Here is a 21,033-nt window from a genome sequence, read left to right on the forward strand (position 1 = left end):
ATAGTGGAAAAGCATTCAGTATTTGTTGTCTTTAGCATTAGTAGTTTTGTTTTTATTTTGGTTGTTCTGATTTTTATTCTGTTTAAGTTTACTTTCTTTTTTTTCTTTTTTCTTTTCTTTTTTTCTTTTTGAGACAGGGTTTCTCTGTGTAGCCCTGGCTGTCTTGGAACTCACTCTGTATACCAGGCTGGCCTCAAACTCAGAAATCCACCTGCCTCTACCTTCCAAGTGCTGGGATTAAAGGCGTGCACCGCCACTGCCTGGCTTAAATTTCCTTTCAAATGATAGTCTCCAAACTCTTAGAGTAGATCACCATTCTGTACCTTTCACCATTGGTTAACCCTTCTCAATTTCCCGTCTCTTCCAGGATGGTTCATACTTGGCAGAATTCCTGTTGGAGAAAGGATATGAGGTGAGTGACTTGGTGCTGCTGGGGTTGCTGGGGATTGCTAGGATGCAGCTGCCTTGTTTCCTCTATGTGCTTTCCATGGAAACTCTGATAACAAATCAGAATCCAAGCATGGCTCTGCCGTGGCGCCGGGGATGCTGCCAGCTCATTGTGCTGTCTATCTTGTGAGCACATGGGCTTCAGCTCTTCTGCATGTCTCCCTTGTTCCCTGATAAAGCAGCAGCCTGAGTGAACCTGACTAATGAGTGTGAGGGTTCATTTATGATGTAATGTGCTACATTAAAAAGTTCCACTCATGGTAAAGTCACTTAATTTGGAAATTGCACAGAGCAATAAACTAGAAGTTGATCTTTGGCAAGCTTACATGAAAGATTTACACCTGGAGGTGTTTGCTTTCTAACAGGCAGCTGTATCTTTTATGGAAGACGAATCTGTCAGATCTATTGTTGCTGCTATTATCATTGTGTTTTCTTCTTCAACATTAGAAACAATTTATATTAAATCTCATGTAGTTTAGTGAATATTCCTTTCTTTTAAAGAACATTTTCTGCAGGTGCTTATGTATAATATATTCATGATCTATACAGAATAAAAACTTACAGGCTTACACATATCCTAAACTGCTTTGGAAATGTTTGTGTTAATAGCTTTACAATTTCTCTTTACTATCATTAATTGTAGCAATGTTGTATAAAAATGTTCAGTTGCACAAATGGAAAAGAAATGGAAGAATTTGGCTTGCTAGCAGGATTTGAAGGAAAATGGAATTGGTTTTTTTTTTTTTTATTACAACTCAATGTTTTCTGATAGCTTTGAGTATAAGAAGTCACAGCAGTGTTTAGAACTGTCTCTGTTCTATAGTAGTTTTATATCTTCAATATCAAAGTAAGACACATGTAATTATGGGAGTATCTTTGTCCAAATATGTCTACAGGAATAGATTGCTATAGTAATTTAGTCTAATCAACAAAACAAAGTGATTTTCAGCAGGTAGTGTAAAAGTAGTGTAAAAGTATTGGTTTTAGGAAGAAGTTGTTTAGTCAATATTTTAAGGTACTATGTTAATAAGTATCAGGAAAATATGGTAGGGATACATCTAAAGTTCTGTTTCAGATATGTGTGACCAGCTGTTCAAAGATGTATGGTTGCCAGTGATGGGAGTGAGTTACCAGAGAATTAGGGTACGGAGCTGGACAGGCCCAGTCATTATACTGATGAAGACGGAGTTGTGTTGAGTGATGCTCTAATCACAGGCACATTGTGATTACTTAGAGGTGACCCTGTGGGACTAGGAGTAGACATGAAGTTAGAAGTGACTGATGTAGTCTGTAGACAAGGGAGCGTGTGGTTATATGCCTTTCTAATGAGTGGACGAGTGGGTGGGCAGGGCTTGGGTCTAGTCATGCTGTGTAGGCATTCATCATTTGCAAGCAGGAGGGTTGCACATGTGTTGCTTTTGGAGAAGGCAGAGAAGACTTTCATGGAGAAGTAAAGCTCTATCTAGGTGTCTCATTGAGGAAATAGGCTTTAGAAGACAGGCAGTATGCAAGATTTGTAAATAGACACAATGAGAACTTAGGACTGCCTGGTTAGCTGCAAATGTTTAAATTCTATTAGCATTTGAAGCTAAAAAGCACATTGTATTCTGTTATAGAAAGACAGCAGAAGACTTACTTCTCAAATCACTGTTAATTGGGAGTAATTTATCACAGACACAATTTGGTGAGATCCATAAATTGTAAGAAAGAAGCAGGATTAGTTATTCAGGGGAAGAGATAAGACAAGACTCAGCAGACAAGCAGGAAGTCTTCCACACAACGTGGTAACAGTGTGAGATGTGTGTGGGTTGTAAGAATAACATTCTTTTTTAAAATCCTGTATTAATTTCAATGAGCTGCTCACAATTTTAAGAGATGATTGATATAATTGTAGAATGATCTATTAAGAGGAGTCTGATAGTGAATTAGAATTTGTCTTTTTATTCTTTTGGTCACAGTAAATATTAGGGTGATAAAAAATAAACAACATTTGAAAATTTTCAGAATTATCAGTCATAGTTGTTGGTTATTCAAGATCATGAGCAGGGTAGAGTTAGACTGTGTGTAATCGAATGACTGGAAACATGGCCAACCACAGCTGGGTCTAGAGTTAGTGACAGCAATTTTGGATGAATACAGACTTCTACCTCAATGCACTCCCAATTTTTAGGGCTGACACACAGAGTCTGCTTCAGAAGTTTGAGATTTTCCTTTTTTTTTTTTTTTTTTTTTTTTTTTTTTTTTTTTTTTTTTTTTTTACATATTCCTGGTTGTTGCTGATGCTGTCTATCTGCCTGTGAACAGATATGGTACGACTGTATAAAGGACCAGATGAAGTATAGTGAATGACTAGACTGGGTGAACATGTTGGATCTTACTTCTGAACTGTTATTACACCAAACATTTTTATTTCATGTGCGTGTGTTTGTGTTGCAGCATATGTGCAAAGGTCAGAAGAGAACTTGTGGCAGCTCATTCTGTTTTCTGGGGGATTGAACTCAGGTCATTAGGCTTGGCAGCATATACTCTCATGTGCTAAGGCATCTTGCTTCCCTTTCCTCTGACCTTCTTTGACTCTTTTCAAATTCAGTTTCTGTTCAGAAGTAGGAAGCTTAGAAATAACTAGAAACAACTTAGGTTTGGTAGTCAAGTGTGGGCCAGGACTAGGTTAGCCCCGTGAGAGGCACAATACTGAAGCTGCTGTGTTCTTGGAATAGAAGAGGCAGACTTTGATTTGCTGTCAGTGATACAGTGAGACCAGCATGGTGAAGCAGGCCAGTAGAAAATCAGAGCCAGGTCAGTGGGCAAAATAAAACAGTTACATAAGCCCCTTTGTTCTCACTGTACTTAAGAAACAACAAAAAAGTTAGAACAGGCTTAGAAAACTTTTATCATGGAGCAACATGTAAGCAAAGCAATAGCATTTATTTATCTATTTAATGTATATAAGTACACTGTAGCTGTCTTCAGACACACCAGAAGAGGACATAAGATCCCATTACAGGTGGTTGTGATCCACCATGTTGTTGCTGGGAACTGAATTCAGGACCTCTGGAAGAACAGTCAGTGCTCTTAAACACTGAGCCATCTCTCCAGTCTAGCATTTATTAATATAATGCTTAATAAGAGTTAATTATTCCTTTATCTACGTACTGTTAGATTTCTGAAGCTTGGAGCATGGCTATTTAATGTGGTCACTGAAACTTTGCATCTGAACACATTCTCCATGGGCCTTTGAAAATAAAGAAGTGAAATACAGTTAGTTAATCTGCAAGGGAATTGGTTCCAGGAGCCTGTACATTTATCAAAGTCTGAGGACACTCAAGTTACAACCTATATAAAATGTTTTAGCATTTGTATATTGCTTATACATATTTTTGTGTATATGAAATCATCACTAGGATAGTTCTTATATCCAGCATAATGCAAATGTTACACAACCAGCTGTATTAATTAGGAAATAAGGAAAAGTCTGTTCTTGTTCACAACAGATAGACACAGCTGCAGTTAGTTGGCTCTGTGTGTGTGTGTGTGTGTGTGTATACACACACACACACACACACACACACACACACACACACATATATATATATATATATATATATATATATATATATATATATATACATACATACACATACGCTTCATCTCTGCCCCAGTTCTTCCATGTTCTGGGATTATAGGCATGTGTTACAATGTTTGACTCCTTATTCATTCTTTAGTACCTGCTGATATCTTCATAGTGAAGAAAATCAAGAATTGTCAGGTGTTATGGACAGTCACCCCAGGGACACTTTATATTATATGTGTGTGTGTGTGTGTGTGTACTATGTATATTCTGTACCTTGCTATAGTTCCATGTCCATATCTCTTTTATTTATATAGCATAGAAGAAGAAGAAGCTAAATAAGCAGTCTAGTCCTTATAGCAATCAGCCTTGGGACTTAGGTACTGGATAGCTTATTATATCTAAATCCTCTGTTCTTGCTTGGCTCTGTATCTTTAGTCAAATTTCTTGACCAATCTAAAACTTGTTTTCTAGATTTCTTGGTAATTTTTTGTTTTTGTTTGTTTGTTTTGTCTGTTAAGTAGGGATGATGAGCACATCTGTCTATTGACCAAGATTCCTGGGAAGCTTAGTGAGAAAGCATTCCTGAAACAGCCAGGAGATCTCTGTGAGACACCAGGTGCCTCTTGATACAAGAATGGGAGGGAGGGAGGGAGGGAGGGAGGGAGAGAGAGAGAGAGAGAGAGAGAGAGAGAGAGAGAGAGAGAGAGAGAGAGAGATATGAGGGGCAGGCTGAGAGACTGGGTACAAGCAGGGACACATACTGTAGAAGATGCTGTAGTCTAACTCATGAATTACAGTATTGAAAGCATGTATGTTTTCTTGCCTAGGATCCTAGAACTTAGACATTCTCTCATATTTTGAGGGAGAAAGGAAGATCAATAGTAGTGAAACCTGCTTTGCAAGTACCTTCTAGTGTGACTCGCCTTCTCAGCACCACAATTTTAGATAGCTGACAGCACGGTGACCACTACAATGTATGCTCATGTTTCACAGAGAAATAAATGTGAGAAATAAAGTCTAATACAAAAAAAAAAAAAGAAGACAAGTTGAACTGTAAAAGCTAACATCTGTGAATATAAGAAGAGAATCTGTTTTTTAAACACTGTGGCCCTCCAGTTAAAGTAGGGGCTTATGGAGGACAAATCATTAATGGAGTTTTGGCTGGTGTCCAACTGACAGTAGGTCCAGTAGGTCCCTGAACATATCCTGTGGTCATTTACCCAATTCCAGAATGTATAATTGCTATAGATATACACAGAAATTGGCACCAGGAGTAATTCTAGAAGAATCTTTTTAAAGGATTCTTTTAAAAATCTGGATGAATCTTTTAAAAATCTGGAGTTGGTTTGATAATTCACCAGCACCTTCAACTATTGAAACCTCTCCAGATTCTCTCCCTCCTAGGAGCTTGGAGAATATTGAAGATCCGTGGTTGAAACTATATTTCAAGCTTAAAGAAGCTAATGCCTTTGATAATATTGATGAATTAGGTGATTTGGTATACAAAACTTTCTACAAGTTGGGGAAAAAAATTGGAAAATTATTTTGCTGGTTCATTGCTCTTAGCATCTTGGGAAAAACAAGGAAAAGGAGGAGTTGTGTGATAAAATCAAATAGCTCTAGATGCAAGAAAACAATCTAATGTTGCTAAGTGTGTTCTTGAAGAGAATCTTCTCTCCAGCAGCCATAGAGCTCACGTTGCTGAAAATCAAACTGAAACCTTCATTATAAGGTTGGCTGAATTACAGTGAAAATTCAAGTCTCAGCCTCAGAGGGTTAAAATAAGTGCAGTAAATAGCAAAGAATGGGATCCTATAATTTGGGATAGGAATGTGTGGGAAGACCCTGTTGAAGTTGAGAATTTTGAATCTTCAGATTCTTAAGGGTTTGCCCCACATGAGGAACTAGTACCCTCAGCCCCACCCCTTGAAATAATGCCTTCCCTACATGAGGAAATTAATTCCTCAGAGTCTGATAAAGCAGCAGTGATTTTCACTGCAGAAAATGCCAGACAAGACAATACTGATGTTTTTCAAGGCCCACCAATAGTTTCTTCTAGACCTATAACAAGACTCAAGGAAAATAGGCCCCTAGAGGGGAGGTAGAAAGTGTAGTCCATGAGGAAATGAGCTATACTACTAAGGAGCTTAATGAGTTTGAAAATTCATTCAAACAGAAGTCTGAGGAATATGTGTTGGAACGGATTTTTAGGGTGTGGGATAATGGTGGAAGGGACATAAAACTAGAGTAGGCTGAGTTTATTGACATGGGCCCTCTGAGTGGAGATTCTAGGTTTAATATGGAAGCTTACACAGTTAAAAAAATAAAAGGTGTCAGAAGTTTGTTTGAATGGTTGGCTAAAGTGTTTATTAAAAGATGGCCTACTGAAAAAGAGTTGGAGATTCCTGATCCCTTGGCTTAGTGTTGATGAAGGGATTTTAAGGTTTAGGGAAATTGCAATGCCAGAGAGGACACGTTGTGTAAAACCTAATCCTCTACAATGGGAAGGTCCAGAAGATATGCCCTTCACCAGTCCTATGAGATGCAAAGTGGTGAGAGGGGCACCAGCACATTTGAAGAGTTTTGTTCTTGCCCTTTTCCTTGTGCCAGACCTTAGGGTTGGAGATGCTGCTGCTCAACTGGATGAATTAAATTCAGTGGATTTAATTCCCTCCCCCCCCCCCACTCCGAGGTAAAAAAAGGCCAGGTGGCAGCATTGAATTGCCAGTGACAAGGTGATTGTAGTTATTATAATAGGCAGCATAGACAAAGCAATGTTTATAATGACATACCCCACTTCTGGTATCAATTTCTGTATTTGTCAGGGTTCTCTAGAACACGGAACTTATGGTATATAGTAAGGGAATTATTTATGGCTTACAGTCTGTAGTTTCAACTCCCAACGATGTTCAGCAGCAGCTGTGAATGAAGTCCAAGGATCTAGTAGTTACTCAGTCCCAAAAGGCAATGTGCAGGCGAAAGAGAGAGAGAGAGAGAGAGAGAGAGAGAGAGAGAGAGAGAGAGAGAGAGAGAGAGAGGGAGAGAGAGAGAGAAAGAGAGAGAGAGACAGAGACAGAGAGATAGAGAGAGATACAGAGAGAGAGATACACAGAGAGAGATACAGAGAGAGAGATACAGAGAGAGAGAGATACAGAGAGAGATGGAGAGAGACAGAGGCACAGAGAGACAGTGACAGACAGAGACACAGAAAGAGACAGAGAGAGAGAGACACACACAGAGAGAGAATCTTCCTTCTTCCAATGTGCTTAGGTTGGTCTCCAATAGAAGGTGTGGCCCATATTAAAGGCATGTGCCACCATGCCTGGATCTGGGACTTGGTTTGACCCAGATGACCTTGAACTTGGAGATTTTCCTGTCTTAATCTTCTGGGACTAATAGCCTATGCTTCAAGATCTCCATGCTGAGATCCAGGTCAGAAACTTGTATCTCCCAGCCTCACCAGATCACAGGTGAGCCTTCAAATTCTGGATTGTAGTTCATTCCAGATATAGTCAAGTTGACAATCATGAATAGCCACTACAAGGGAGAAGGGAAGATCAATAGTAATGAAACCTGGTATGGAAGTATATTCTAGTGTGGACTTGCCTTCTCAGCACCACAATTTTAGATAGCTGACAGTGTGGTGACCACTACAAAGTATGCTCATTTTGCACAGAGAAAAATATGAGAAATAAAGTCTAATACTAAAACAAAAACAAGTTGAACTCTGCAAGGATAACATTAACTGTGAATATAAGAACAGAATCTGTTTTTTTAATAAACAAGCAACAGTAACATACAGTATTGGGAATTTAATGTCAAGAACAAGTTCATTTGCATTTCCCTTCTAGGAAAGAAACCATGACCATGTCCCTAAAATGGAGTGTCAAAGCAGAAAAGAGACTCAATTCAAACAGTCCAGTGTTACGTGAGGGGAATGTATTAGAATGTGGTGGACTTCTTCTTCCTTTATATGTGAGGCATTTTGAGATATTCTTCAAGTCTGTTGTTTTTGGAGCTTGGTACTTTGATTAGTAAAAAGGCCAATCTCCATATAGATTTAATTTTTAAACTGCCCAGTGTACTGTCAGGATAAAACCAGTGTGCCCTTTAGCTGTGTGAGTTATGCATCAGCTATGCCTTGTCAGACAGTGCTCTCATTTGTGGTATGGTGATTGTAAAGATCTGCTATACTTACCACGACTGAAGACCAGTTGTTGGTACAATCTCGTTGATCCATACTTTCCAAAGATGAATGACACTAACCATTCCTAGGAGCCATCTTCCTCCAAGAACAATTTAGATACTGGAGAATTTGAAATCCAGTGATGTGGATCAATAAATAATGGAAAAAACTCCCCACATTTCCATGTTTTAGTGCCTACTTTCAATTCAACATTTTGAAGTCAAACCATCTAAACTTTGATATTGATAATTGACTGAGGCATGAGGTTTGTAAAAGCATCCTCTTCCACTTAAGTGCTTAGATGTTCCTGAGCTAGTATAATTAGTTACAATTCTGATTAACTTCTTATAAAGGTCACTTGGCTTATTTATTTTCTGTTTGCTTTCCTAACTCACATCCTCTTTTCTACCCCAATCTTGGAAAAAGACCTACCTATTTTCTTTCTGTAAAGAGAAAACTGCTAATCTTAAATTCTTAACTAGATTATGAAGTTTGCACACATTTTGGCTTGTCTTAGTGTTTGTATTTCACCTGCCTTAGAAGCAGACAGACTCAGCTTTCATTAGTTCTTAGAATAATACCTGCTGTCATGGATTAAGTATTTGGCAACTCTTTCTTCCCTTTTACACACATGCCAAAAGTTGGGAGTGAATGGAAATTAAAACATTTTTTTTTCACTAGAGAAAAACAAAACAAAAAGTAGTGCTTATTGATTGTCTTTGTAGATGTCACATTAAATTTTTTGCTTGACTGGGTTTGGTTTCCAAGTCTGTTAAGATTGTACAATATTCTTTATCAAAGCCTTTCAAGTTTTTATATTTCGGGCATTTTTCTGTGTGTTCTTGCCTATTGAAATATGTGATTTCTCTAGAATTCAGTAATTGAGATAAGGCAGCCCAAGTAATAATTATATTTTAATTATCAAATAAGTTATGTTTTTAGACCAAAGCAAAATTTTTACTGAATATAGTAGAACACTTATATTGGAGAAATTTGTATATTAGAAGTAACTGTGATTTAAACACCAAGTTTCCTATGCATTAATATAATGTGAAATTGTCCCTTATTTAAAAATATTCATCAGTATTATATATTGGCTTAACTTTATAATTCAATATCAACTTGTAAAATTGGAAATCTTGAAATGTAATTCATTATGAGTTTAATAATGCATAGTAATTTAATGGTTCCTCAATTTTATGTTTGCCTCCTAAAATGCCAGTGAATTTTACAACATTTCTTTCCTAAGGTATTTTCTTATTTACCAACTTTTCTTAAATTTTGTTAATTTGGAAAATGGTGTTATGTGCTTTTCTTTTGGCAAAAGAGTTAATTACTAATTGTGGGTGTGCTATGTCTTTAGCAGAAGTCAGTTTCTAGTGTATGTCATATGAAACAGCAATGACATTTCTTCCTGTTTAAAAGAAAGCCTTATATGCTTATAATTCCCCTTTGCACTTGGAATGTTTGAGTCATGCCAGGGATTAATTTTGGTTTAAAATAGACAGAAAACGATTGAGTTAAAATATAGGCGTGTATTCAGCTGCAAACAAATCTACCCAACATTAGAAGGAGCACTTTTAAAATAAGTCAAGGATTAAAACTGCTACCAGGGCAACTGGAACCTGGGCAGATGGTGACATAAGCTGTTGTTAGCATTGGCAGCGCAGAGGGAGAAATCTTGACACAAGGAGGAAGTGGGACCAAGTGTGGAGCAATTTCTCTCATGTGTCAGACACAGCATTCTTTTCTTTAGTATCAGACAGGTATGCCTTACTGTTCAGTGACTTTATCCCTTCACAGTGAACATGGCCATGTCAAGGTTTTATTTTTTAAGTTTTTTTAACCTTTGAATCTTTTGTGTCTTAAATTTAGTAATATATAAATACCCTCCTTAATCTTTATAGTCTGTCTTTCTAACTTTTCCATACAGCTGCACACCAGCAACTGCTGTCTGATTTTATTCAGTTTTAGCAATCCAGAACTTGCTATAATTTGAAGTAGCACTGTGAACTTGGGGAAAATGTGGAAGCTTTATGCTCTGTGATAAACAGGTCAAAAACAGTTTTATAGCTGCAGTCTCAAGTTTGTCTTCATTTTCAAATCAGAGATACTTTTGTCATCAGTATGACCATGTATGTTTAGAAGACAAACTTGAGTATCTGTAACTATGCATGACGTCTTGTAATTATCTAATTACTTACATTTAGATTGACAGTAGAAACCATGTATGAAGTCAGAAGCAGTATGCTCATAGCACACAGGCAGTGGCTGGGCAGAAACTAAACCGTGGAACTCTTTCTCATAATTTATGAATTTCATCTAAAAGTACTATTATTTATGGTTTTTCTAGAACTTTTCATTAGCAAATGAACTTCTTAGTTGTGTGTTAATCTTCATTTCATATTTATAATTTGCTTTTTTTCTTTTATGCTTAAAACTCAGGTCCATGGAATAGTACGGCGATCTAGTTCATTTAATACAGGCCGAATTGAACATTTATATAAGAATCCTCAGGCTCATATTGAAGGAAGTAAGTAATTCTTTTCTCTAATTTCTCTGTTGATTCCTATGTTTAGTTAAGATATTTTCAAATCTCATTATTCTCATCCCATTTAGTCACACTTACTCACCCAGGAACGACTGGAGCTGAACTGCAGGTGTGGGAAGCTGCCAACAGCTGCCCTCAGTTAGTGCCATCTTGGTTGGTTCTTGGAGTAATATTGTGTAGACAGCTTTTAGAGACTGGGGAGGGGGCATCACTCTGATCAGCTTTCTTCAGCTCAGGTATCCCTGCTCCTTCTCAAAACAGCAGTTCTGCATTAAAATAGCACTCTTGTTTCTATATTTGGTTCAATTTATTGAAGGTAACTGATCTTTGTACACTGATATTTTTTGAAGATTCATTCATATGCCTTATTCTAAGAGTTTTAAAGATTCTTTTAAAATTAAAATTTAAAAATGTTACCTAAAAAAAATTTGTGCAGTCTGTTTTGAACACATTCTTTCCCTTCTCCCGAGTCCTTTCCATCTCCCTACCCAGGTAACTTTATATACATTGGATTTTTAAAATAATTATTGATGATACTTTTAAATCTTGATGATAACTCAAATGATACCAAAATTGCTGTAGATAATCAATATCAGGATTTAGCAGCTATCTCACTTTTGCTGCTATTAATTTGTTTGTTTGTGCAGAACAGTATCATCAAAATGCTACAGTATTTTCTCATTTGATCTCCTTATACTGGTGGATAAAGAGAATATTTTGTACATGAGAAAGTGAAGACACAGAAATATTGTGACTTACCTTCTCAGATACCATGGTAAGGACATAGCTCAGCCTCAGACACAGGGCTTTTCAATCTATGTGTTACTTAGTGTTTCTGGCCAGCAAGGATGATGCAGTGAGATTGTTGCCCCCAAAGTGATTTAGACTTCATGTTTAAGAAGAGACAAAGATTAGGTTACTTTTAGGTATTGATATCATCAGGAAGGTGACCCATATATTCACAGAAAAGACTTTCTACCTAATGTTTAAGAAGTTACTATATGCTGAATGAATTTGTAGTTTGATTTTTTTCAGATTTTTAATAAGATGGCTTATAAAAAGGGCCAGAATCACTTAGAATTTATAATGTTTCATATATATATAATTTATATAATATTTTAAATAATTTGTACACAAACTGTTTTCATTTTATGGAGTTTTTCATTTATAGCATTATATTATCAGTATTTAAAAGATTTTTAAGACGTATCACATTTAATTTCAGAATATAATATATATATTCTTTTTCTATATTTTTTGTTTACAATCCAAAAGCTTTCCCCTTTCCCAGTTCCCCCCTCCCTGTATGTCCCATAAGTCCTCTTCTCTCCATCCAGTCTCCTATCTTTCCCCCTCCCTTTTCTCTGTCCTGGTACTCCCCTACAATGCTGGATCAAGCCTTTCCAGGATTAGGGCCCTCTTCTTCCTTCTTCATGGGAATCATTTGATACGCTAATTGTATCTTCAGCATTTCCCTGTCCTGGTATACCCCTACAATGCTGGATCAACTCTTTTCAGAACCAGGGCCCTCTCTTTCCCTCTTCTTGGGTATCATTTGATATGCTAACTGTGTCTTGAGAATTCAGAGCTTCTGGGCTAATTAATATCCACTTATCAGTAATTGCATTCCATGTGTATTCTTTTGTGATTGGATTAACTCTCTTAGGATGATATTTTCCAGTTCCAACCATTTGTTTAAGAATTTCATGAATTCATTGTTTTTAATTGCTGAGTAGTAGTATTCCATTGTGTAAATATACCACATTTTCTGTATCCATTCCTCCATTGAAGGGCATCTGGGTTCTTTCCAGCTTCTGGCTATTATAAATAAGGCAGCTATGAACATAGTGGAGCATGTGTCCTTATCGCATGCTGGGGAATCCTCTGGGTATATGCCCAGGAGAGGTATAGCAGAGTTCTCTGGAAGTGTCATGTCAAGTTTTCTGAGGAACCGCCAGACTGATTTCCAAAGTGGTTGCACCATCTTGCAATCTCACCAGCAGTGGAGGAGTGTTCCTCTTTCTCCACATCCTCGCCAACACCTGCTGTCTCCCCGAGTTTTTAACCTTAGCCATTCTGACTGGTGGAAGGTGAAATCTCAGGGTTGTTTTGATTTGCATTTCCCTAATGATTAATGATGTTGAACATTTCTTAAGGTGCTTCTCAGCCATCTGAAGTTCTTCAGGTGAAAATTCTTTGTTTAGCTCTGTACCCCATTTTTAATGGTTTTTTATTTGGTTCCCTGGGGTTTAACTTCTTGAGTTCTTTGTATGTATTGGATCAGCCCTCTGTTGGATTTAGGGTTGGTGAAGATCCTTTCCCAATCTGTTGGTTGATGTTTTGTCCTTTTGACAGTGTCCTTTGCCTTACAGAAACTGTAATTTTATAAGGTCCCATTTGTCAATTCTTGATCTTAGAGCGTAAGTTATTGGTGTTCTGTTCAGGAACTTTTCCCCTGTGCCCATGTCCTCCAGGGTCTTCCCCAGTTTTGTTTCTATTAGTTTCAGAGTGTCAGGTTTTATGTGGAGGTCTTTGATCCACTTGGAGTTGAGCTTAGTACAAGGAGATAAGAATGGATCAATTCCCAATCTTCTGCATGCTGACCTCCAATTGAACCAGCACCATTTGTTGAAAAGGCTATCTTTTTTTCCACTGGATGTTTTCAGCTCCTTTGTCAAAGATCAAGTGACCATAGGTGTGTGGGTTCATTTCTGGTTCTTCAATCCTATTCATTGAACTACCATGAAGTTTTTATCATCATTGCTCTGTAGTAATGTAGTAATGAGATCTGGGATACTGATTTCCCCAGAAGTTCTTTTACTGTTTAGTGTAGTTTTAGCTATCCTGGTCTTTTTGTTATTCCAGTTGAATTTGAGAATTGCTCTTTCTAACTCTATGAAGAACTGAGTTGGGATCTTGATGGGGATTGCATTGAATCTGTAGATTGCTTTTGGCAAGATGGCCATTTTAACAATATTAGTCCTGCCAATCCACGAGCATGGAAGATTTTTCCATTTTCTGAGGTCTTCTTCAATTTTCTTCTTCAGAGATCTGAAGTTCTTGTCTTATGGGTCTTTTACTTGTTTGGTTAGAGTCATCCCAAGATACTTCATATTGTTTGTGGCTATTGTAAAAGGTGTCATTTTTCCTAATTTCTTTCTCAGTCTGCTTATCCTTTGTGTATAGAAAGGCTACCTATTTGCTTGACTTGATTTTGTAACCAGTCACTTTGCTGAAGTTGTTTGTGTGCTGTAGGAGTTCTCTGGTCACTTAGACTATCATATCATCTGCAAATAGTGATAGTTTGACTTCTTCCTTTCCAATTTGTATCCCTTTGACCTCCTTATGTTGTCTAATTGCTCTAGCTAGGACTTCAAGAACTATATTCAAAAGATATGGAGAGAGAGGCAGCCTTGTCTAGTCCCTGATTTTAGTGGAATTGCTTCAAATTTCTCTCCATTTAGTTTGATGTTGGCTACCGATTTGCTGTATATTGCTTTTACTATGTTTAGATATGGGCCTTGAATTCATGTTCTTTCCAAGGCTTTTAGCATGAAAGGATGCTGAATTTTGTCAAATGCTTTTTCAGCATCTAATGAAATGATCATGTGTTTTTTTTCTTTGAGTTTGTTTATGTAGTGGATAGCATTGATGGATTTCTGTATATTGAACCATCCCTGCATCTCTGGGATGAAGCCTACTTGATCATGGTAGATGATCATTTTCATGTGATCTTGGATTCTGTTGGCAAGAATTTTATTGAGTGTTTTTGCATCAATATTCATAAGGGAAATTGGCCTGAAGTTCTCTTTCTTTGTTGGATCTTTGTGAGGTTATGGTATCAGTGTAATTGTGGCTTCATAGAACGAGTTGGGTAGTGTTCCTTCTGTTTCTTTTTTGTGGAATAGTTTGAAGAGTATTGGTGTTGTCTTCTTTGAAGGTCTGATAGAATTCTGCACTAAAACCATCTGGTCCTGTGCTTTTTTTCGTTTGAAGGGTTTCTGTGACCCCTTCTATTTTTTTTAGGGGTTATGGGACTGTTTAGATGATCTATTTGATCCTGATTTAATTTTGGTATTTTGTATCTGTTAAGAAATTGTCCATTTTCTCCAGATTCTCCAGTTGTGTTGAGTACAGGCTTTTGTAGTAGGATCTGATAATTTTCTGAATTTCCTCAGTTTCTTTTTTTTTTTTTTTTTTTTTTTTTTTTTTTTTGAGACAGGGTTGTTTCTCTGTATAGCCCTGGCTGTCCTGGAACTCACTCTGTAGACCAGGCTGGCCTCGAACTCAGAAATCTGCCTGCCTCTGCCTCCCAGAGTGCTGGGCATACAGGCGTGTGCCACCACTGCCTGGCTTCAGTTTCTGTTGTTATATCTCCCTTTTCATTTCTAATTTTGTTAACTTGGATACTGCTTCTGTGCCCTTTGGTTAGTCTGGCCAAGGGTTTATCTATCTTGTTGATTTTCTTCAAAGAACCAGCTCCTGGTTTTGTTGATTCTTTGTATGGTTCTCTTTGTTTCTACTTGATTGATTTCAGCCATGAGTTTGATGATTTCCTGTCTTCTTCTCCTACTGGGTGAATTAGCTTCTTTTTGTTACAGGGCTTTCAGCTGTGCTATTAAGCTTCTAGTGTATGCTCTCTCCATTTTCTTTTTGGAGGCACTCAGGGCTGAGTTTTCCTCTTAGCACTGCTTTCATTGTGTCCCATAGATTTGGGTATGTTGTGCCTTCATTCTCGTTAAATTCTAAAAAGTCTTTGATTTCTTTCTTTATTTCTTCCTTGACCAAGGTATCAATGAGTAGAGTATTGTTCAGTTTCCATGTGTAAGTGGGCTTTCTGTTGTTTTATTTGCTATTGAAGACCACTTTTACTCCATAGTGATCTGATAGCAGGCATGGGATTATTTTGATCTTCTTATATTTGATGAGGTCTGTCTTGTGACCAATTATATGATCGATTTTGGAGAAGGTACCGTGAGGTGCTGAGAAAAAGGTATATTCTTTTGTTTTGGGATGAAATGTTCTCTATATATCTGTTAAATCCAATTGGTCCAAAGCTTCAATTAGTTTCACTGTGTCCCTGTTTAGTTTCTGTTTTCTTGATTGGTCCATTGAGGAGAGTTGTGTATTGAAGTCACCCACAATTATTATGTTAGGTGCAATGTGTGCTTTGAGGTTTAGTAAAGTTTCTTTTATGAATGAAGGTGCCCTTGCATTTGGAGCATAGATGTTCAGGATTGAGAGTTCTTATAGGTAGATTTTTTCCTTTGACCAGCAAGAAGTGTCTTTCCGTGTCTCTTTTGATGACTTTAGGTTGAAAGTCAATTTTATCTGATATTAGAATGGCAACTCCGGCTTGTTTCCTGAGACCATTTGCTTGTAGAATTGTCTAAGGTAATTTTTGTCTTTCAGACTGAGGTGTATTTCCTGTATGCAGCAAAATGTAGGGTCCTGTTTACATATCCAGTCTGTTAGTCTATATCTTTTTATTTGGGAATTGAGTCCATTGATGTTAAGTGATATTAAGGAATAGTGATTATTGCTTCTTGTCATTTTTGATGTTAATTTTTATATTTGAGTGGTTATCTTCTTTTGGATTTGCTGAAAGAAAGTTATTATCTTGCTTTTTCCAGGGTATCGTTTCCTTCCTTGTATTGGTGTTTTCCCCTTATTCCTTTGTAGGGCTGGGTTTGTGGAAAGATATTGTGTAAATTTGGTTTTGTCATGGAACATCTTGGTTTCTCCATCTATAGGGATTGAGAGTTTTCCTGAGTATAGTAGTCTTGGCTGGCATTTGTGTTCTCTTAGAGTCTGCATGAGATCCGCCCAGGATCCTCTAGCTTTCATGGTCTCTGATGTGAAGTCTGGTGTAATTCTGATAGGTCTTCTTTTGTATGTTACTTGGCCTTTTTCTCTTACCGCCTTTAGTATTCTTTCTTTGTTTAGTACATTTGGGGTTTTGATTATTATGTGACGGGAGGTATTTCTGTTCTGGTCCCGTCTGTTTGGAGTTCTGTAGGCTTCTTGTATATTAATGGGCATCTCTCTCTTTAGGTTAGGGAAGTTTTCTTCCATCATTTTGTTGAAGATATTTGCTGGCCCTTTAAGTTGTAAATCTTCACTCTCCTCTATGCCTATAATCCTTAGGTTTGGTCTTCTCATTGTGTCCTGGATTTCCTGGATGTTTTGGGTTACCAGCCTTTTGCATTTTGCATTTTCTTTGACTGTTGAGTCCATGGTTTTTATGGTATCTTTGTCATCAGAGATTCTTTCTTCTATCTCTTGTATTCTGTTGTTGATATTTGCATCTATGGCCCCTGATTTCTCCTCAAAGTTTTCTATCTCCAAAGGTGTCTCCCTTTGTGATTTCTTAGTTATTTCTACTTCTGTTTTTAGATCCTGGATGGTTTTGCTCAGCTCCTTCAGTTGCTTGTTTGTGTTTTCCTGTAAATCTTTAAGAGATTTTTGTGTTACATCTTTCATGACTTCTGCCTGTTGACCAAAGTTCTCCTGTATTTCTTTAAGTGATTTTTGCATTTCCTCCTTATTTGCTTCTATTTTTTGACCCATATTCTCCTGAATTTCTTTCAATGATTTTTGTGTTTCCGTTTTAAGGGCTTCTAACTTTTGATCATTTTTCTCCTGAATTTCTTTATGAGATTTATTTATGTTCTTTATGTGTTCCTGTAACAGCATCATGACCAGTGAGTTTAAATTCAAATCTTGTTTTTCTGGTGTGTTGGGGTATCCAGGACTTGCTGTTATTGGAGAATTGGGTTCAGATGCTACCATATTGCCTTGGTTTCTGTTAGTAACATTCCCACATTCGCCTTTAGCCATCTAATTCTCACTGGTGTTAGTTGGTCTTGTTGTCACTTGCTGGTGCTTCAACCTCCTGTGAGCCTGTAAGGCTATTTCCGTGACACTGGATGACTGGGTTTCCCCTGGCACAGATTGCTGATGTGCTGCCTTCCTTTAGTGTGCCGTTGGAGCCCTGCTCTGTTTTGCCCCAAGCAGTGTTATACTTGGGTTGTCTCAGTGAACCTGGTGCTCCCCAACTGCTCTGTCATGGAGCACAGCTCGTGGCGGGGAGTCCCTCCAAATGCTGAGTACCCCATAGGGCACGTGACCCAAGACCAGCTGGCACACAGACGAACCGCCTATCTGCCCAGGTTCTTAGTGCAGGCAGACCCCTGGCGGTTTCCACCCCCAGAAATCTTAAACTTGAGATATCTCAGTACCTGGTGCTGTCTTTCTGCTTAGGCAGGTGGCAAAGGTGGCAGCAGGGAGTCACTCCCTGTGCTGATCCCCATATAGGACACAGGCCCCACGACAGGCTGGCACACAGTTGAACCGCCTATCTGCCCAGGTCCTGGACACAGGCAGACCCCTGGTGGTTTGTGCCCCCAGAGATTGTAAACTCAGGATATCACAGTACCTGATGCTGCCTTTCTGCCCCGGCAGGTGGTGAAGGTGGTGGCAGGGAGTCACTCCCTGTGCTAATTCCCCCACATTTTTAAACTAATAAAGTCAGGGTAAGTCAACTTCAGCACAGTAATTTGGGCTAGATGGGTTGTGCATTGAGCAGTTATGTTACTACCATATATTTTTTATAGCTAGCTTAAGGACTTATTCTGTAAGGCACTTAAAAATCACATAATAGTATATGAACAGAGTTTCCCAAAAGAGCTGTGTTGTAGATTTCTTTAGAGAAAATGTACATTATTCCAGGATCATGTTTGTCCACATCTCACTTTTAAATAGTACATCTTTTAACTTCTTACAGCCCCATGATAATTGTCTAACATCCTCAGGATATAATAATTCTTTAAACAAGTATATTTGAGTTTCCTGTCATAAATCCTCACAGAGTAATCTTTCTACATTTTATGCTTGTTAAAGATAAAAGTCATATTTTGTTACTCAAATAAGATGGGCATCAAATACAATGTTTCAGTTTTCATATTGGTGGAAGAATTGGTACTCAAAGCAGGATCTTGCTGAGTTGTTCAGGTTAAACTCAAAGTCAGGATCCTTCTTGTCTCAGTATCCAAATACTGTGATTTCAGGCATGGGGAATCACATCTGGGAACATTTGCTGTTTTTCCTTCATTTTCATACTTGAATGATATGGGTTTTTGTTGTGGATGTTGTTGTTGTTATTTTGTTGTTTCTGATGGTCTTTTCTAAATCCTAAAGATATGAAGCTGCACTATGGTGACCTCACTGACAGCACCTGCCTGGTGAAAATCATCAACGAAGTCAAGCCTACAGAGATCTATAATCTTGGTGCTCAGAGCCATGTCAAGGTAAGCCCTTCTCACTGCTGTGACTTCTCTGGCTCTGTCCTTGTCGTGTTCTATCAGGTGTATTGTGTCTTAACACAGAACAGCCACCAGTCCTTAACACATTTAGTGGACAGTATTAGTTAGGGAATTCATCCTAATAAAATTTTTTTTTTCATTTTTAAGATGAGGTTTCTGTTACTGAACATTATAATGCAAAATTTCAACTAACACTGAGTAGCAATTTGTATTTATTTTAGGTTGTTCCCTATAGTTGTGAGCCTGTGTTTTGACATTTCGTATCAATCTGTGAGAAAATTTTTTTTTTATTTTAGAAACCTTTATTTTTAATGTTAATTTTTGGTAGTGGCTATATGATTGGGTTGTTGGATATTCTTAGGTTGCAATATATTGTTTAAATAATATTCTTTGGGTTGCTATCACAAGTTAAAGTAGCTGAATTAAGTTGTTGTGAATGGTGAATCCTGTTTTAGCCATTCCATCTAACTGTGAGACTCAGTGTCGACTCCCTCCCTGTACTCATGTTGTCTGGTGCTCTGCCTACCTTTCTTTAGTCATTTTATCTGGAACAAGTACCATAAACTTGAACAGTTCTTCCCAGCCTTCCAGCTTCTGCTTGACTCAGGTTTCTGAGGCTGTATCCCGATGCTTTCTTAGGTGAATGAAATTTGAAACCAGGGCTTTTTGTTTTATTTAGGTACCTATTCAATCAAGTGGTTAGTAAAGTTTAGAAATAAAAACACATGGCTTTAAGTTAAAAATAAAAACAGTTCATAAATATCTATCCATATTTCTTTTCTCTGTTTAAAGAACAAATACAGTAATTTTATTGGAGTATTAAAGTGTTTTCATGTTCTTCCACATTTTTCAGTTTTGTGTATAATATGGGCATTATGCCTACTTCCACACCTCTGCTGCTTAAAGCGGGGAATTAGAACCTAAGTCTAATGATCAATGGAACAAGCCTAGTCATAAAACAGCACATTTCGAAAACTGAGGGTCAGTCCTTGGTTGCGAACTCTTTGTACTTAGCAAGTAAGAACACTGAGTGCTTTTGAAGAGGACTTGGGTTTGGCACCCAGCACTCACATGATAACTCACAAACACTTGTAACCTCAGTCTCAGGGCATCTAACACCCTTTTCTGACCTCCTGAGGTACCAGGAACACTCATAATATACCCAGGCAAAAAGGTCATACACTTAAAATAATTATATCTTAATAGAAAAAAAAAACCAAATAATTGTCTGTGTTTACTACTACCACTACTACCACTACTACCACTACTACCACTACTACTACTACTACTACCACCACCACCACCACTACTACTACTACTACTACTATCACCACCACCACCACCACCACCACTACCACCACCACTACTACTACTACTACTACCACCACCACCACCACTACTACTACTACAACTACACTAGTAACAGTACTACTAATTTACAAACATTTCTTTATCTGCCTAGATGCTGTTTAGAAAGCAGCAACAATAACACCACCACCAAACCCTTTTTTTCATTACTTTTCTCTTTTTTCCTGCTTTTTGGGTGTTGAATAGTCCTTTATATAAACTAAACACACACCAGAGCTCATCTTAACACTCTTGGTTTCTTAATCTTTTGGTCAGTATATGTTATATGTGGGCTTAAAAATCTGTTCTTAGTGTGAGGGTCTTTATATTCTGCAGGTGGAGCTATTTTCCTAGTAGTTTTGAGTATTTTCACATGATAAAGGCATGACTTAGGATTTTGCATTTGAGAGGTTATTTTGTTTTCTATAGAGAAGTGTCAATTCTATCATTCCAGGAACAAGGGCTGTTTCCCATAATTGAGCAGTTAGCTTATCTTCCATACTCTGGCTCATCTGGCTTCTTTTGATATTCTGACCAACCACAAGAGACAAAAATGGCCTATGTAGAAATGAGCATTTCACTTTTTCTACGTTTCAGATTTTTCTCT

General features: G+C 37.7%; 1 protein-coding gene across 1 annotated transcript in view; it reads left to right on the forward strand.

The window, feature by feature from the left end:
* Positions 1–21,033, forward strand: part of Gmds (GDP-mannose 4,6-dehydratase) — a 579,810-nt gene that overhangs the window by 97,639 nt on the left and 461,138 nt on the right. The window contains exons 2-4 of the mRNA XM_052157103.1: positions 368–412; positions 10,650–10,737; positions 18,955–19,064. Of these exons, the coding sequence (XP_052013063.1) occupies positions 368–412; positions 10,650–10,737; positions 18,955–19,064 (243 nt within the window). The remainder of the gene's footprint in view (positions 1–367; positions 413–10,649; positions 10,738–18,954; positions 19,065–21,033) is intronic.

Source organism: Apodemus sylvaticus, chromosome 14, assembly GCF_947179515.1.
Source record: "Apodemus sylvaticus chromosome 14, mApoSyl1.1, whole genome shotgun sequence".
Lineage (NCBI taxonomy): Eukaryota > Metazoa > Chordata > Mammalia > Rodentia > Muridae > Apodemus > Apodemus sylvaticus.